An 18,696-nucleotide genomic window follows, 5' to 3' on the forward strand; every position below is an offset into this window, starting at 1 on the left:
ATCTGCTATTAAAGACCTGTGCTGAAAAGTATCCTAGGGGAATACTTACCCAGTCAAATCTGGGGAACGCTGATTTATAATAACCTGAAAGAACACTGTGTGGTCATTGCGATGGTAAAGGTTTAATTAAGAAAGGTATTTGCTCTATGGTAGAAGGTTTATATGCTCCGTGTCTCATCTGTCACAATATTACATGTAAAAAACAATAGCTATTTGACCCATCATTATGTGAGAAAAGCCACAATCGGGCAGAGGGACACTCTGATCACTGAGGAATATTAGTTTAAATTGATGGGCCTGCTTCCCTGCGATGAAAAGCCAGGAGTCTGAGGTGGACAGTAATAGAGATTTCTGGGACATATGCCCACCAACATCTATTTAGGAGTGACCACTATTCGTATGATGTTAGCCTGGGTGACTCGGTATTTTTTGCATCTTGCATTCATTTCCTACTTAGAGTACAGATGTCAGTACACGATGACAACAATGGACCAAAGAGCATGGGACCACATGAAAAAAGAGAGAATGAAAGGAGAATTAGGAACTGGGCAAGGAATACCCAGCCAGAGACAATCTGCTTGGAATGGGAAAAGAACGGATGGAAAAGACCTCCCAGTGCGAAGAGAGTACTTGGTGGGCACACAGATGCAGAAGGAAGGTGAAGGATGGCCAGCCTACTAATGCCATGAACGGAAACGAAACCACCCTCAGCACCACCGCTCGGGCCAACCACTCTTCCCCGAGCGTGCACCTCACGGGTATCGGAACACGCTGAATAGGACTATGGTATCTCCCCTGCGAGCGAGGGAAGAGAGAGAGAGAGAGAGAGAGAGAGAGAGAGGGAGAGAGAGAGAGAGGGGAGTCCTGTTCCAGGAGCCCTCTTTGGGGGCACCAGGATCTGTGAAAGCACGTAAGCGGAGAAAATGAGCTTGGCTCCAGTCCTCAAGATTGTTTTGAATCCTGAAATAACAGAGACCTGGCCTCTAACCCATGTGGATAAGGATGGGTAAGCTACGCTCTCACGGATCCTGGGAGTCTTTGTTAGCAACTGAACCGTGTCGCAGGCCACCCGGGGTGCCCTCTCCAAAGGTGAGGCGCATCCACCAAGAAGGGAGCAAAATCTTTCGCCTGCTTCATCGTGGTGAGGCTGAGTCTGGCAGCTGTGACTTGATTCAGACAACTCCAGGCTGTACAAAATCTCTCCACTATGTGATTCAGTTGCCGAACAGAAGCGAATTGTTCTCGATTTCTTGTTTGCAGAATATTTGTCACATTTATCAACTGCAGTATATTTAGCCTTATGGTCTGGGCTCTCTCCAACCCACCACACGCTCATCAACTAAGACGTGTGCTTTGGGAAGCGCCTTGTTTTCTTCCTGCTCTCAGAAGTTGGCTATATTTTTAATTTTAGAAGCCACACACCTAAAGGATGTCACGAGAACAGAAGACTGAGAAGAAGCTTAGATGATCTTCTTCCGAACTTTCGGGAGGGGTGGGTATTGGCCGTATGAACCAGCTTATAAATCCCTCTTACCAAGATTTTCTCTTTGTCTCTGCTTTTCCTTCGAGTTTAATTTTCATTCACAGTGCGTCGAAAGGCACTATGGAGTCATGCAACATTAAACCGATTGCAAACTGGGGACATTATACGCCGATGGTGAAGCTCCCAACTTAAACAGCAAACGCTCTATGGTGGATACAAGTGTGTTATTCGGGTTTCTGCAATATTGGCGCTTTGATAATAAAGTGAAAAAACACAGAAGACCAAGTGCTTCAGTGGAGGTAGCACTGCCTATTTCCTAAGGCATCAGTAATTCCAACTCTCCACTGGCATCAGGAGATCCCTGAGATAACGCCATTAATTTTCATTAAAGCAAAAGTTGGCAGAAGCGACCTCTGGTTGGAAAAGCTAGCCAGGACAAGTTTTATTTGCCTGTTCCACAGACAGTAGCCCTTTCTCATGGCTTTCCAGGCACAGAGATGACAGCACGGGAGGAAGATAAACCTGAGCAAAGAGCGAGTGAAGAGGAAATTCTTAAATCATCTACTGAACAGTTAGTTAAGTACTGTGAGCACAGAGCTTTTCAACAGGGAAGGGGAGAGGCACTCTCTTCATTCTATAGTCCTACCATACGTGGAACCCTCCAGCCACGTATGAGAATCCAGCAATTAACTGAGACAAATACACCCTCGTTGGGCTATCCCGCAACCTTTGTCAAAGAGGACAAAAGTCGTGCTCAGAAAGGACAGGCTGAGAGTTTCAAATCTGTTTACAAGTGGAAAGTCCACACCCGACGCTCGGAGCTTAACTTCACTACGAGGTCATAACCTCAAGCGGCCGGACGTTTTTCTCGTATCAAATTCCCCCACTTTCCCAACATTTCTTGGAAATTTTGACAGATGTTGAAGTGACAGAAAATGAGACATATTTGTGGAGAGAATCATGATTTAACAGGAGAGGCACAGACTGTCTAAATCCGAGGTACAAAGCGACGTTACGGAAAGAGACGGTCAGTATGAGGTTTCCCATCTCGCCTATTTTGGGGCCTTTTCAGAGTGTGACTTTTAGGACCTCCCAGAAACACACTATATACTATAAAACCTTTAGAGTAACAGGTTCCTAATTACCCCTTTACCAACGGAAAGCATTACCTCTTTCCAGCTATGGTACATTAACAGGTCCCGGAGGAAATCCCAGGCCTGGGGAGCCCTTTAAAAACCACTTAAACTTGGCAGCTATGTAGCTGAAAAGTGACAGCTTCAGACTATAAGCTACAAGGAAATGGAAGCGTCAATTTACTTCTGTTCAGGCATCCATTCCATGAAAAGACATCTTGAATCGTACTGTGTGCCAGGCTTCGTGCTAAGCACCGGAGAGGCCCAGATAAAGAGGAACACAGACGCTCTCCGGCCGGGGAATTCACTTCTGGGACAGTTCTTCCTCATCTCTGGGGACCAAGCCACAAGCCAGCGACACTCCTGGACCGCCTGCGAGAGCCTCTGCAGACCCCAGGGTCAGGCGCCTTCATTTCTGAAGACTCAGCAGCCCAGGTTCACAGCTCTCTCTTCCCCAGCCCTGGCCCCCCTCCGGAAGACCCCAACATGGGCGGGGCTGACGTGTCGGCCCTTCTTGCCTCACCTCCCTGCGTTCCTGTTTCATTCTCCCTGCAAGTTCACATCTACTCCACCCACTCAGGCGGTCACAGCCTGGACCTAGTCACCTGGACTTGTTCCACAGTGTTTAGCTATGCTCCTCTCCGACCACACCCTCTCGGCCTTCCAGGGACTTCCACACCAGCTCTTCCTCGAGCTCCCCCAACGGTCAGCCTCTTGATCCTTCTCCCTCCCGATGACCAGCTTGCACGTGAATTCACAGCTCCTCTGCCCCAACGTGGCCTCGACAGACATCCCTTCAACCACTAAATCGTTCTTTTGCCCAAATCCTCACTGCTCTTGCCCAGCTGTCCTCTGCCCACCTGGGCTGGACCCACCCGGCCCCCGAGTACTGAGCGAGCCGGGACAAAGGCCACAGCCGTGCACACGGGTACCGGGGCAGAACACTGAGCAGACCGGGCTCCTAATGCTGCTGCTCACATTGGCCCTCCTCTCGCCAATGCTCCAGAACCCGGAACCCACCCACAACCCTCTCGCCTTCGGCTCCCCATCGCAGCAGAGAAGTCGGTCTTCCCGCAGAAATCAAACCTCTACGTGGCTTCCCACAGCTTCCCCCCGCTGGGTCTCCTTAGCTACCCGGACCTGCACAGATCCCTTCCTCGCCGCCCCCCATTACAGCAGCAGAGAGGTGCCCATTCCTTCTCTTGGATCCCACGTTACCTCCCCTAGGCTCCCAGAACTCCCATTGTTTCTTATCTCATCCTCGCCTCTCCTCCTCAGTGGACTCGGGGGCACCCGGGTGGCTCAACTGGTTAAGCCTCCAGCTCTTGACCTCGCTCCGGTCATGATCTCGTAGTTTGTGAGATCGAGCTCCATGCTGGGCTCCGCACGGACCGTGCAGAGCCTCCTGGGGACTCTCTCGCCCTCTCTCTCTCTCTCTCTCAAAATAAATACATATGTAACTAGACTCAAGTGTCTCTCAACTTCTCAGTACGCCCACTTCATGTACTCTGTCCGGACCAGCTAACTACCACCCCTCGTCCTATCTCCTTCAAAGTAAGTGTCTCCAAGAACTGGCCGTGACAACCATCTTTTCGTCCCCTTTGCACGTACTTTTGAGACCACTTCACCACCTCCCCCACGCTTCTAACAACCTCCCTGGAGCAACCGACTCCTTGTTGCAAAATCCACGGGGCACTCGTGCCAACTCCATGCTGGCCTCCCATCGACATCTGCCCCCCAGTAGCCGGCCACTTCTTTCCTCCACACCATACACGGCCCTCTCGCTCTTGGGATCTTCCTTCTCCCCCGCGGGCCTCTCCTCTGCAGTTCCCTCTGCACACTGTTCGTCCCCTGTTGTAAACACTCTTTTCTTCTCCGTCTACACACTCTCCCTAAACATCTACAGGCTGATGAGTCCTAAATATTATTTGTCTATCTCCGCTGAGTAGCACAGCTTTACCCCCACCCCCTTCACCGGGCAGGGCCACCGTTCGCCCAAGCGAGCACCTAGTAGCTTCCTTGGGTCCCCTTCACCCACCTGATTAAGTACATCACGAAGGCCTGTCACGTTCACCTCTTAAGTATTTCTCCATTGTCTCCACTTCTCTCCATTACTCCAGCATCCATTCAGGCCACCATGTTGCCAGTGTAAATGTTTTTTTTAACGGTTTTATTTATTTTTGAGACAGAGAGAGACAGAGCGTGAGCAGGGGAGGGGCAGAGAGACAGGGAGACACAGAATCCGAAGCAGGCTCCAGGCTCCGAGCTGTCAGCCCAGAGCCCCACGCGGGGCTCAAACTCACAGACCGTGAGATCATGACCTGAGCTGAAGTCGGACGCTCAACCGACTGAGCGCCCCAGGCGCCTCAGACGACGTTGCCAGTTTAGAGCACCACAACTGCTCAACCAGTCTCTCTGGCCAGGTGCACAACCCGCTCGGTCAACCCACACTCGACTGCACAGGCACAATGACCTTTCTAAATGAAAATCCTACCATGTCATCCCCTTGCGTGGCTCCCCATTGACCTCTAAGCTCTACATAAGTTTCAAAAGCCTTTCACCATCTGCCCCCCACCTGTGTCTCCGGCCAAATGTTTCACCATAGCCCCTTCTTGGGACTCTATGCTTCAGCCAGGCTCCAATGTGTTCAGTTCCTGAATACATCAGCACATGCTACTCCTTCCAACTCAAACACTCCTAGAGCAAGCGGGACTAATCCTTCTGGACTCACAGAGCTTAGCCACCATTTCCTCAAGCAAAAGCTCACCCCCACAACTAGCTGTTCTCATAGTACCCCTAGTCTACTGTCACATAAATACAGGACTTTGAAACTGTCTCTTCACTATTCCTCAAGGTGCCCATCAAGTGTGCAACTAGAAACGGGACGGCGTGGTTTTGTTTTGTTTTTTTCTTTTACCACTTGTGCCCCTTCTCGACGATCTTCTATTCATTCACCTATGTCTCCAGCCTCTCATGGACCCCCTGGGTCTCCCTCATGAGGCTACGAGTGCCATCCAGGTAGGGCCTGTGCCTGTCTCTCCCATGGTTCTATCATCAGTGCACACGGGCCCTCAAACAATATATTCTACCTCACCTTGATGACAGCGGAGAGGTATAAATAAACTACGAGACGAAGACACAGAGCCGTATGACATGCCATGATTTCCCCACGGATGTGGGATGCTCAGCAGAAGAGAAACTAGCCCGTCGTCTGTACTTTTATCATCACATCATTCATCGGAACATTAGCAGTCAAGCTAATAATCTACTCACACCTACAAAATGCGGCAGGGCTAATGCAGCTATTGACTTCTACTACGACATACCGTGTAGAAGAAAGAGAAACAAAGGCAGAAGAGGGAGAGAGATTTCAAGGCTCGGAAAGGTAACCCTGGATGCCAGTGTCACTAACTGGGACCAAAACGTACAAATACCTTGTCCAATCAAGGAACGGTGACACAGGAGAGACTCTAGACAATATCACAAAGTAGTCTAGGGGCACATGAGGCCAGACACCTTACTAAAGGGAAATCTATGTTGCAGCTGGACGTGTGATAGCTATTTCTCCCCCTCTGCAAGTGAAAATACCCCTGGTCCCACTTTTTTTTTTTTTTTTTTAAAGCCAAGATGAACGTCAAGTGTCCCAAGCACTGGTTAATACTCACAGCAAAGGGCCTTCTGCAGTCTTCGGAGCTTCATGGCGGTCCTATAAGCTGAGAACCTGACATTATTCAGGTCAGCTGGGGAAAAAAGAGACAAAAGAGAGAGCATTTTGTTATCTCATCAGAAAGTACAAAAGCTCCCAATGTTTCGGAAACAACAACAGTAACACAGAGAAAAAAATCTTTTGTGTATCCCCCAAATTTAAAAATTCTATCGCGGTGCCTGGGTGGCTCAGTCGGTTAAGTGTCCAACTTTGACCATGATCTCTTGTGGTTGGGGGGGTACAAGCCCCAAGTCGGGCTCTGTGCGGAGAGCTGAGAGCCCGCTGGAGCCTGCTTCTGATTCTGTGTCTCCCTCTCTCTCTGCCCCTCCCCTGCTCACACATTGAATAATGTGTTTACTGAATAAAAACATTGAAAAAACATTTTTAAAACTTCTGTCAATGCGAGAAAAGCAAAAAAAAACCCCAAAAAATGTCTTTTTGCTGTCTGACAATCAGGAAAGCTAAGTTCTGTGAAGGACTCCAGTGGCAGAACCCGCAGGGCATTCATTCATGTAGTCCTTATTCCTAAAAGGGAAGAGACACACAGGGAGTCTTTTTCTTCTGGACTATAACCTCGGTTCTATTGGAGTGGATCTTGGCTACACAATTAAAAGAGAACACGCAATCTATTTTTGAAATAGCTGTTAGAACTTAGCAAACAATCAAGGGGCAATGCAATACTTTCTTGAGTTTTTTTTTTTTTTCTTTAGAAGTGTATCGGGGCTCCTGGGTGGCTCAGTCAGTTGAGTGTCCGATTTGGGCTCAGGTCATGATCTCACGGCTCGTGGGTTCGAGCCCCACGTCGGGCTCTGTGCAGACAGCTCAGAGCCTGGAGCCTGCTTCGGATTCTGTATCTCCCTCTCTCTCTCTCACTCCCCCTCCCCTGCTCATGCTATCTCTGTCTCTCAAAAATAAATAAATATTAAAAAATTTTTTTAAGTATAGGTGACTTTGTTTGCACGGTAATAATTAAAACAACATTTCATTAATGACAATACAGGAGACCTTCTAAAAAAGATAGAAGTTTAAGACAAAGATCTCAGGTAAATGAAAAGTATGTTTGTAGAATTTAAAAATCACAGTGGGAGAGCTTCAGGCTTGAAAGGATGAATACTGGGTTTATTTATATGATGACTTTTTGTCCAAGTTTTTATCTGAATTCCAGTTAGTTAACAAACAGCGCATGATCAGTTTCAGTGACGGTTTCAAGATCAGTGCGGAACATGGTGATTCATCGCTCATATACACCACCCAGGGCCCTTCACAGCAAGTGCCCTGCTTAATCCCCATCACCCATTTAATATCATACTTTCTTCTGATGATCAAAGTTACACATGCTCACTGTGGACAACTTGGACATTAAAGAAAAATTTACAATCAAGTAAGCAAATCACCGATAATCCCCTTACCCAGAGATATGCACTGTTAACCTTTCGAGAATTTCTTAGTGTGTGTGAGTTTGAGATGCATTTTCCAAGAGAACTGGGACTAAAGTAAACATTTAGTGTATACTTTGAGGAGCCATCATCCTAATAGTCAGTACAGGTTAACATCTCAGTGATGGAGTCCGACAGTCTATCAGGCCCAACTCACCTTCCCCAGCAGGAGGCTTTACTCAGATAATGCCTTTACTCAAGGGTGTGCAAGCCTTGCAATAAACTGGGCTGTATTTCTTTGCTATCATTTCTGTGTAGGTATGTTTCAGGAACACAGTTCTAAAAGGCTCCTTGAAGACAAGGACTCTCTCTCCTACTTCTGTCATCTCTCCCAGGGACTTAATATACAACTGCTTTCTGAAAAAGCAGGTCTCCTGCAGCTAGTGAACTGTTGACAGAATGGAGGAACAAACGAACAAAAGAATGAAGGAAGGAAAAAAAAAACAGACAATCGAGTGGCACCCATGACACCAATTCTACTTGGGGGTTAGGAGAGGGAAATAATGTAATGCACCCCCGAGTCGCCTGGGTCAACATTATCAGCTTCAAGGCCTTTGCAGAGACCAAACGGAAAAACCTGAATTGACATGAGGGAGAAGAAAAACGATGTCCGTAATTTACTTTAAAATATTCGGCAGACAGGACGCCTGGGTTGTTCAGTCGGTTGGGCGTCCGACTTTGGCTCGGGTTAGGAGCTCACGGTTCGTGAGTGCGAGCCCCGCGTCGGGCTCTGGGCTGACAGCTCAGAGCCTGGAGCCCGCTTCGGATTCTGAGTCTCCCCCTCTCATGCTCTGTCTCTCAGTAAAATAAAACATTAAAAAAAAAAAGATGTTTAAAATATTCAGCATAAATATCAACACGAATGACAGTACGCCATCCAGGATACATATATGTATACGTATCCAGGATACATATATGTATACGTATCCAGGATACATATACGTATACGTATACGTATGCAGGATACGTATACTGGCGAGGATACGGAGCGAGTAGACCTCTTCAGACGCTGCTGGTGGGAATGGAAGATAGTTCAACCACCTCGGGAAACCGGTTGAGTAGTTTCCCATGAAATTGAACACACATCTCTCTTATGACCCAGATATTCCACTCCTGGCGATTTACCGAAAAGAAAGAAAAGCATGTCCACAAAAAGATGTGTACATGCATGTCCACGGCAGCAGCTTTAACCACAGTAGCTAAAATCTTGGCAACAAGGCAACAGGAGAGCGAATTAAGAGACTGTGGCGTAGTCCTGCAGTGCGCCGAGTTTAAAGAAAATCCTCACGTGGCCAGTGCAGCATGACGTACGTACGTGTTAGCTTACGCTACGACGCAGAGGCGCTCAGCCGTCTGAGTCAGGAATGCACACTCTAGGGGCGGGTGGCTAGCAATTCATCAAAAAGCCTCACCCCGGAGGTGGCCACTCCAAGTACTTCAGCTATATTCAGCTCCTATCATACCGGGGGATTCATTAATTATCCAAATTAACGCTAGATAGGTCTGCGCTGGTGACGTTAGCGGTTTGCGAAACATGAGGACCGCTGGAAAAGGTTTCGAAACGCTGGCCGCCCTTCCATTATCAGGCTCTGAGAAGAATCTAGCAGGCTCTCCACCCAGAGAAAGGGTGCCCTAGGCTGGATTCCAAAAGGTCCACCTGCCGGTCACTGAATTGCTGGTGGCGCGAATTCCATCAGTCAACAGAAGCCGGATCACAATTACCGGGGGAGGGTGGCTTTCAAAGTACCACTTCCCGGGGGCCGGCTCCCAGATTTTCTTACTCTGTAGATCCGGGGAGGGACTGACAGTACGCATCCCTAACAACTTTCCAGGAGATTCTGACGCTGCTGGTCCCAGGACCACACTTGGAGACCCGCTGTGTCCGAGGGCTGTGGCCCGGCACGGTGAGGCTCTCTCGCCGAGCACGCAAAAAGGCAGGGCTGGGACTTCACGGTGCCTTTTGCATACGCTTTAGTGAGACTGGTTTCCGCCCCGTGGCTAAGCGATGTTCTTTTGTGACAGAGCCTGTTCGGAGATGTGCCTTCGTTATGAACTGGTAGGTAGGTCCTAGTTATCCAAAGCGTCATTCGAGGGTCAACGGCACGACCCGGAGCTTGTCAGAGAGGCAGAATCTTTGGCCCCACCCAGATCCACGAATCAGAATCAACACGTTGAACAAGATCCCCAGGTGATTACTCTAATTGTACATTTTAATGAAATCCACCATTGTTTGGTGTTGTTAAAGGTCAAGTATGTGTTGTCTTTTGTTTTTCCTTTCTCAAGTTCCACTCTGCGGACTTTTAGGAGGGTATTCGATGACAACTATGACCGATGAACCCAACAATTCACCCCTGGGATCTATCTGCGGGTCTCTTGTTTATGATGAACACCAGTAAAAAGTACTCAATGTATAAAAAATGTCTAAACGCGTTCTCCCTCAAAGGCGATTGGTACAGATTCCCTCTCCTCCAAGTGAATTCACTTTTCTCTCCAAAGCTTGTTCTCTGCTCAGGACAACTTGATTCACCTAGGCCCCCCCTTCTGCCCTTCGTGATCTCTCTCTGCTTACCTTTTTGGGTGGTCTCAGCCAACTCACGTCTTGGGGCACTAAGCCACAAGACGCTCATTCCTGGCCTCCCCTCGACAAGGGCGTAACACCAGCAGCGTGTGATCACGCTTTCCCCACACGTGGCGGCACAGAGTTCCTTCACACGCGCGTGAACGAGCCTCTTTGGCTCTTTTGTAAAATAAGCCACATGGAAACACAGGGATGCCCTTCTTGTCAAGTACACACTACTCCTCCTGTACCACCATCCCGTAGCACTTTCCAAGGAACAGGCCTCCAACTCCAAATTTCCTTTCATTCACTGACTTACACACAAGTGTGGGGCGTCGACTGCGTCGATCAAACGTCTGAGCAGAAGGCAGTGGCGAAACTTTCTCGTTTTTCTCTTCCTTCCTAAGCCTCCTGTCCGACTGCCCCTGGACTCATCGGCCTAGCCTACCATCTTCCTTCTTTCCTAAAACACATCCTTCTCCCACGACCAGTTCTACCCCTTTGCTAATTTTCTTGGTTCCATTCAGAATTCAGAACAAACGATCTAAAGGAGGTCAGAGGCTTCAGCCATGTTTCACAGTTTATTTCAAGAACTGGCAAATTCCACCAGAAGCTACATCCAAGCGGGAGAGGCAAGGGTGATCTGACTCTTTCAGGGTGCGGTTCACTACGGAATACTCTCTGAGACAGGCCTCTGGTACATTCCTCCTCTAGCAGCTCTCTCAGCGTCCCCAAAGCAGTTCGAACTTTGTTCCCTTCCAAATCCTTCTGACTATGGCATTCGGCCTCCAGTTTATCCCCTCGGACACCCTTTCAGCGGACCCCCCACCCACTGCCCTTCTGCCACCAGTTTTCAAGGCACCGTACGTAGTCCAACCTCACCGCGGTGCTCAGACAGTGATCTGGAAACATCAGAAGAAAGCAGCTACGGAAAATATCTAGGTTTCATCATAATGCAACAGAAGGCATACAAATGTTTATCTAGTAACCAGCACTGAACTACACCAGAGCTCTGGTGCCCTGAAAGCCCTACTCAAGAGAGATAACCATCTGTGTTGTTTGCGTCTGCCCGTGTTGCTAGGAATCTGCAGTACCACTCCCTCTGGCTTACAGCTGGAGGCGTGGAGTCTCCAGCCTTGGGAAGGCATGTAGGATGCACACAGAAACCTCAAGACGTGGGACAGCTGCGGACAACGCGACACGGTCCCGGGCTGAGGCTGGAACTGACCTGGTAGCTGAAATATGCATGCCCAATAAACGTAAACTCCCCCCCCTTCCCCACCCCTGTCCCCCACGGGAGGGAGGCTGGCCTCCGCTTTCCCCGGGAGCTGCCTTTCCAGGACTTGGATCCAAGTTGTAATGAGCTCACCAGCGCTCAGTAACCGGAACTCAAGAGGAGTGAGACTATCCAAGAAACGAGTTACACAATGTTTCCATGGCAGCTGGTAGAAAGCACACTTCAGAAGGATAAAAACGCTGAACTGAACATTCCTCTTCATGACTTGAATTATTTTATCCAGGGCTGGTGCTAGCCTAAAAACAGAGAAATCTAGAAACTGACGGAAGAAGGGCAAATATCAAACTATCTACCTTCTCAAGTTCAATCACCAGCTACTGAAGGGATGGCCCATTTATAGCTTTTATTTTGAGGCACAAAACAAGTAACGGGGGGGGGGGGGGGCGGGGGTTGCCCCCTTGTTTAGCCTGGGAATTCCTCTGGACTTTGGTAAATATTTCTGTTGTAAGAGTTTTACTTCCAGTTCAGGGGAAGGTGGATGGTAGAAGGTGTCAAATGCCAGAAAAGAGGAACGACAGCTCAAGTCAGAAATCTACACACATTGGACAACGGTCTTGCAAAAATAGTGCACAACACCTCGGCATTTAAAGTCAAGGGAAAACTTGGAAAATATTCTAAGAAATAAACCATTAGGCCCTCTCATTTCCAGTTCTTGTTTTGCATTTTTCATTTCAGCTTTACAGCTGGTTTCTGCCGTTCGATCATGCTTCAAAAGTCCTACTATCTCTGACTGAACTGAGGTCTAGGATTTAAAACAAGGACCATTCCAGTCTGGCTTTCCAATGGCTTGGAAATGAGACTTGGGAAAAAAAAAAAAATGAGACTTTTTGGTAAAGGCTCAAAGTTTTAGTGTGTTTATCTATTAGGTAGGAAGAATGATAATGACCTCATAAAATTAATGAGTGGAAAGAGCTGGATGGCCAAAGATTATTCCAACAGATAAATTAGCGCTGTGGTCTTTGTGTCTTCCTACCAACTCGGTTTCCCTGAAGAAACGTAATCCAACTCATTCAGGGGACCACGAGTGAGGCATACAATTTGGAGGCAGTATGATCATTTTTGGTACAGTTCCGGCCTGAATGTTTGGCATGCAGGACGAAGTAAACGCATACTGCATATCTATTTGCATCATTTTCCAAAGAAGCCAAAACAAGGCAGTCTCGCCCGCCCAGCACCCCTTCTCCTACAGGAAGGTGGCGGATATTTAAATGGATTTGGGGCGTCGGGGTGGCTCAGTCGGTTGGGGAAATCAGCCGACTTTGGCTCAGGTCATGATCTCACGGCTTGAGATCGAGCCCCGCGTCGGGGTCTGTGCTGACAGCTCGGAGCCTGGAGCCTGCTTCGGACTCGGGGTCTCCCTCTCTCTCTGACCCTCCCCCGTTCATGCTCTCTTTCTGTCTCATAAACATCAAAAAATAAATAAATAAAAATAAAATAAATGGACTCAAGTGTCTCTCAACTTCTAAGGACGTACACTTCACGTACTCTGGCCACACCAGCTAACTACCACCCCTCTTCCTTTCTCCTTCAAATTAAGTGTCGCTAAGAACGGGCTACGACAACCATCTTTTCATCCCCTTTGCATTCTTTCCCCGGCCTCGCTCTTCCTATAGTGTTCTAGTGGACCCTCCACCTGGCAAGTATTCTCCGGGCCAGGTCAACCTCCCTAGAAGAGACCAGAACCATGGGTCTTAATGAGGCTTGAGACAAACTGAGTAATTTAAACCAAGTCTGCCTTGAAAGCAAGGTAAGCCAGCACATCCAGGCCTCGGGGATTTTAGAGGACAACGCAGAATTATTGGGAACCCTTCGACAACGGGTAGGGTTTCTAGAACTTATCTTTTAAAAGTCAGCTGAGAAAGAAGAGATACATTAACCCATGAGACTTGGCTGTTAATGTTTTTAAATATATTTGAGGCCTTTTAAACTCTAAACTCATTCAAACCTCATCATCAACATAGAACTCTACCCAAATGGGGATAAAGTAAATGTACACAGAGGGACACAGGAAGTACACCTTCAGAGCTACGAGAACTCCAGAAAGCCAAGCCTGTGAACTTACAATTACCACTGAGTGACGCTTCCAGAAGTGAAATGGTATTACTTATTTGCCACCAGGGACCCTCTAGAATTTTTTTTTAAATTTTTTTTTAATGTTTGTTTATTTTTGAGACAGAGAGAGACAGAGCATGAACGGGGGAGGGTCAGAGAGGGAGGGAGACACAGAATCCGAAGCAGGCTCCAGGCTCCAGGCTCTGAGCTGTCAGCACAGAGCCCGACGCGGGGCTCGAACTCACGGACCGTGAGATCATGACCTGAGCCAAAGTCGGACGCTTAACCGACTGAGCCACCCAGGCACCCCCCTCTAGAATTTTTCTAACACATGAAGAGAAGAAGCACCTAAGTAGTTAGTCCACTGTGGCCCAAACGTGGTGGACTTCAAATTGCAGAAGAGAGAAGGAAGTTATAAGCCAAAAATTAAAAAAACAGAAAATTGAGAAGTTCAACGGTGAAATCAAAGATAGCACAAAATCCCCACCGTGGGTTTGCTCGAGGCCTTTCTGGCTCCCTCCTCTGGCCTGGCCTTCCTCAGCAGAGGCTCCCTAACTCTTGGCAACACTGTTCTCCTGAAAGAGGGGATACCCAAATTAGTTTTGCTCCCAGTCCCCTGCTGTGCTAAAAGGTTAGTTGAGAAAGCAGCTTCTGTAACAAAGGGCCCACATAAAGTTTTTTTGTTGGGGGGGGGGTTCCTATAGAGCCTTAAATACCATTTCGGGGAGGGTGCCTGTTGGCTCAGTCAGCACAGCACGTGGCTCTGGACCTCGGAATTGTGAGTTCAAGCCCCAACTTGGGTCTAGAGATTAAATAAAATGAATGAATGAATGAATACCATTTGGGAAGCCGGACAGCTTCCCCAGATAATGGAGAGCTGACTCCTAATGACACTGCGGTGCCATATTCCTATTTAAGTTTCATCTTATTTATTTTGAGGGACAGAGAGAGTGAGCAGGGGAAGGGCCGACAGAGAGGGAGAGAGAGAATCCCAAGCAGGCTCCAGGCTATCAACGCAGAACTGTCAGCGTGGAGCCCGACACGGGGCTCAAACCCACCAATCGTGAGATCATGACCTGACCCAAAACCAAGAGTCAGATGCTTGACTGAACGAGCCACCCAGGCACCCCAATGGGCCACGTTCCTTTTACTTCAGCTTCCGATCAGAAAGCACTGGGGTGGCTCTGATTCTGAAAACCTTGCCCACCAAAAAATACAAACAAAATAATACTCATGATTTCAAAAGACCGTTTAGGCAAAACTGGTCTATAGCTTTTTAAAAGACCTGCATGGAGCCATAATCCTTCCATCTGTCCTTTCAGTACTTCCTGAGAGGACACAAAGAAGGAAACAGAGGCCAGGCAGGCTGCTCTGGGAAAGTGAGGTTTTAGCAAAGATCTAGAGGGTGATGGGGATTACCGGGTAGAGGCCAAGAACAAAACAAGATCATGGGCCAGCATGTGTAAAAGGAGGCTCCCAAGTAGACAAGAGCATGGACCATGAAGAATCTTAAGATCAGTAGTGCTGAAATCTCAGAGAGTGAGGAAGAATGGACACCATGAGGCCTGACAGGCAGGAAGAGGCCTATTCAGGGCCCTCCACATCACTGTAAGAACTCAACTCGGGATTTCCAGTTACCTAAGGCAGAGGGAACACACTCGTTTCTGTCTCCTTATTCCCGAAACTCTACTAGGATGACAACGTAAGAATTCAAACGGATATCTCCCCAACAGAAGAGGGACAAATCCGGGAAGAAGAGAACGGAGCCCAGCTGCAGTATCTGGGAAGCTTGGCAGATGATCTGGTGGTTAACTGACTTAGGAGACCAGAGAAATCCCAAGTCTCAATTAATACGAGGGGAAGAAGGGCAAGTTGGGGGGGGGGGGTGGGGGAGGAACTGGGGGCTAATTAAGAAGGTTCCCAATGTACACAACCAAGGAGTCTCAAAACATCGGAGGCTCCAGGCTCCTGTGAAGGCTGTGATGTGGCTGAAAGATCCAAAGATTGGTTGTCTTTTGAGCCCGCGACACTTTCTCCCCCACCCTAAGCAGCCAAGCGCATCGGCCACTTCCCGCCTCGCATTGATAGAAGGCTGGAGGTTTCATCTCGGGAGAAGCAGCCCCAGACATGGGGCAGTGAGGGATGAGCAAGCTTAGGAGTGAGATAAGACACTCGAAACAGAGGGCTTACTTGCCAGGCCAGCACACCCAAAGAATGTAAATCCTTAACTTCACTCCCTGCCCCCAAATTCCACATTTAGTCAGCCTTTTTTTTTTTTTTTTTTTTTCCCTTCTGTCAACTCACTGAGAAAGCTTCTCTACCCTCGGCACTTCCTGATTTGCTCTCCTGATCGTTGGAAGGCACTTCAATCGGCAAGGTCACGAAATTGGTCATTAATCTCTCATCAGCCTCCCTTGTCATCTTCTTCATGCTCCAATGGTAGGCACACCAGATGAAGCCAATGCTCTTTCCTTCCCGGCTCCCTCTGGACAGACACCGTCAGAGAGTTCATGGCCGGACAGGATTCCCCCTCTTTGACTCAGAGCCTTCAGTCACTGCCCTCCCGCGTGTTCCTCAGTCCTGGCAGAGGCAACTCAACTACGGACGCGACTATACCAGCATCGCGAACTTCGCAACTGACCGCCCCCCCCCCCCCCCCCCCCGGCCCCGGCCTCCCTCCGGTCTGTTTTAAACTTCATTAATTAAGCGATCTTACCACTCTCTCTTCACAAATGAGCGCACATCCCAGACTCTCTAGGGCAGGGACCGTTTAATCACATTTTACTCTTTACACTCAAGGTGAGACGATTTAAATGATCACACGTGACTTAATTTTTATGTCTTGCTACAGCTTTTCCTATAACCGAATTCGCAAATCATTTCTGGATAATGGTATGGCCTACTCCTGGGGGGACTGGAAAAGAGTACTACTTTTTCTGCGTAAGATGGACACCGCCTCTTTCAAATCCATCATCCTTTCTCACAGTTGGGGACCTGGGGGGAGAACCTGCTTTGATGATGAAATTAAACATTTTCCTCATTTCCTTTAATGGGAGCCTCAACTTCAGCAGTTTCCGGTTTTAGAACGGGCTCAACAGGATTCCCCTACATTCTGAAGTTCCTACCGGGTCTTAGCTTCTCAGCTAGTTGTTGTTCCCCGCCCCCCCACCCTTATCTTCCAGGATTTCAACAGATCTTTCTCCCCAAACTCCAATCTCTTTCGATTATTCCTCTGGTAACCAGAGACCAGAGGTCACAAACTGGCTGAATCTAGCCTGCGGATGGGTTTTTTGTTTGTTTTTGTGCGGTTCATGGATTTTGGGCTCACATAATGGTTTTTTGAACTGTTGACTGGCGTGCCAAGAGTTAAAAATTTGTGGAGACTTCCATTGTCCTGCTTCTCGGGAGCAAGATGAAGACTCCCATTCCTGCATAACAAGAGTAGATGCGGAGGCTCATTTACCCGGAGAAGCTTTTCAGGTCGCCCCAGGTCCTACCCAGCCACCTTCAGTCATTTAAATTCCCCGGTTGGGCCCCAGGAAGCATTTCTTTCAGATTCCGGCCTTGGCAAGACCACTCCCTTGCTCTCCCCCAAACTTGTACGTTTGCCCTTTAGTTACCCAGTCTTTTTCCTGTCCTGGTCGAAATTGTCAGCTTCCTCCAATAACTGGCTATTCTCTGGCTCTCACTCAGATCACTCTATGGAAGCAGTTCTAACCGGGTTTTCCAAAAACTTTCCAGCTATTAATTCTTTGGTCTCCACCTCTTACTAACGCAAACTAAGTGACTCTGCCACCAAAAATACTACTGCCTTAATATACTTACTTTTCCAGTACAAGAACGGGTGGGAAGACAGAACCAAAATCCCAATCACTCTGCTGACTACATTTCATCAAGTGACAATTACTTATACATTTTTAAATCCTCAATTAACATTTATCTAAGCGCCTATTATGGGCCAAACCATGTACTAAGCTCATGGCTTAAAGATTTAGGCTTCTAAGGGGCGCCTGGGCTAGCTCAGTCGGTGGAGTGAGCGATCCTTGATCTCGCCATTGTGGGTTCGAGCCCCACGTTGGGTGCAGAGATTGCTAAAAAATTAAAACTTTCACAGAAAATTCAGGCTTCTAAAAACGTGAGAAAATACAAAACCAACGTACTCACTCACAAAAATCCAGTACGCATTTCCCGGGTATTTGTGACGTTCCAAGTAATATCCACACAGCAAAGCCTGGTTATGTGAGCATGCTTATATACATACACAAACATACAAAGCAAACAGATGGCTGTGTACAATTTTTATATATCCAACACAAAAGGAGTTTTCAACAGGATTTCAGGTGTATTCCAGTGAACATTTTTAAGGTTAAGAGAACTGAAAAATTTCCATATACGGTATGTTCTTTATGAAACCCTGATTCGTTTCTAAGTGAGCCCATTAAAGCTAAAAGTGAATTTAAATACTCAGTTTACAATCAAAATAAAATCTGGGGCGCCTGGGCAGCTCAGTCGGTTGAGTGTCTGACTTCGGCTCAGGTCATGGTCCCGTGGTTCGTGAGTTCAAGCCCCGCGACCGGTTCTGTGCTGACAGCTTGGAGCCTGGAGCCTGCTTCGGATTCTGTGTGTCCCTCTCTCTGCCCCTCCCCTGCTCTCTCTGTCTCTCAAAAATAAATAAACATTCAAAAAATTTTTTTAAATAAATAAAAATAAAATCTATACCAATACTGATGACAATGGGTGATATGACTAATTAGAAGCAGCTTCACTTTTCATTCTTATACTTGAGGAAGCAAAGATGAGAAAAGAATCTGGGGACTATAGAAAGGACTGTGTGAGTTTACCGCACCCAGGGCCATAAACGCTGGTGTGCAATAAACGTGGTTTGCACTGAATCAGATTCTGATAGTAACTTGCCTACTTTTACCAGGTTTAAGCAGCTGATGACATGAATTCCACATCTGATTTTTCTGCAAATACTACCAATTCCCAGGGCTATGGGTGCGTCACTAGAAGGATTCTCTTGCTTACCCCT

At 47.8% G+C, this 18,696-nt stretch overlaps 1 protein-coding gene across 22 annotated transcripts in view; it reads right to left on the reverse strand.

The window, feature by feature from the left end:
- The window catches only part of DMD (dystrophin), a 2,092,562-nt gene that overhangs the window by 101,422 nt on the left and 1,972,444 nt on the right, over positions 1-18,696 (reverse strand). For all 22 annotated transcript variants that reach the window (XM_053201917.1, XM_053201921.1, XM_053201923.1 and 19 more), the window contains one exon: positions 6,282-6,356. In XM_053201917.1, the coding sequence (XP_053057892.1) occupies positions 6,282-6,356 (75 nt within the window). The remainder of the gene's footprint in view (positions 1-6,281; positions 6,357-18,696) is intronic.

Source organism: Acinonyx jubatus, chromosome X (genome assembly GCF_027475565.1).
Source record: "Acinonyx jubatus isolate Ajub_Pintada_27869175 chromosome X, VMU_Ajub_asm_v1.0, whole genome shotgun sequence".
Taxonomy (NCBI): domain Eukaryota; kingdom Metazoa; phylum Chordata; class Mammalia; order Carnivora; family Felidae; genus Acinonyx; species Acinonyx jubatus.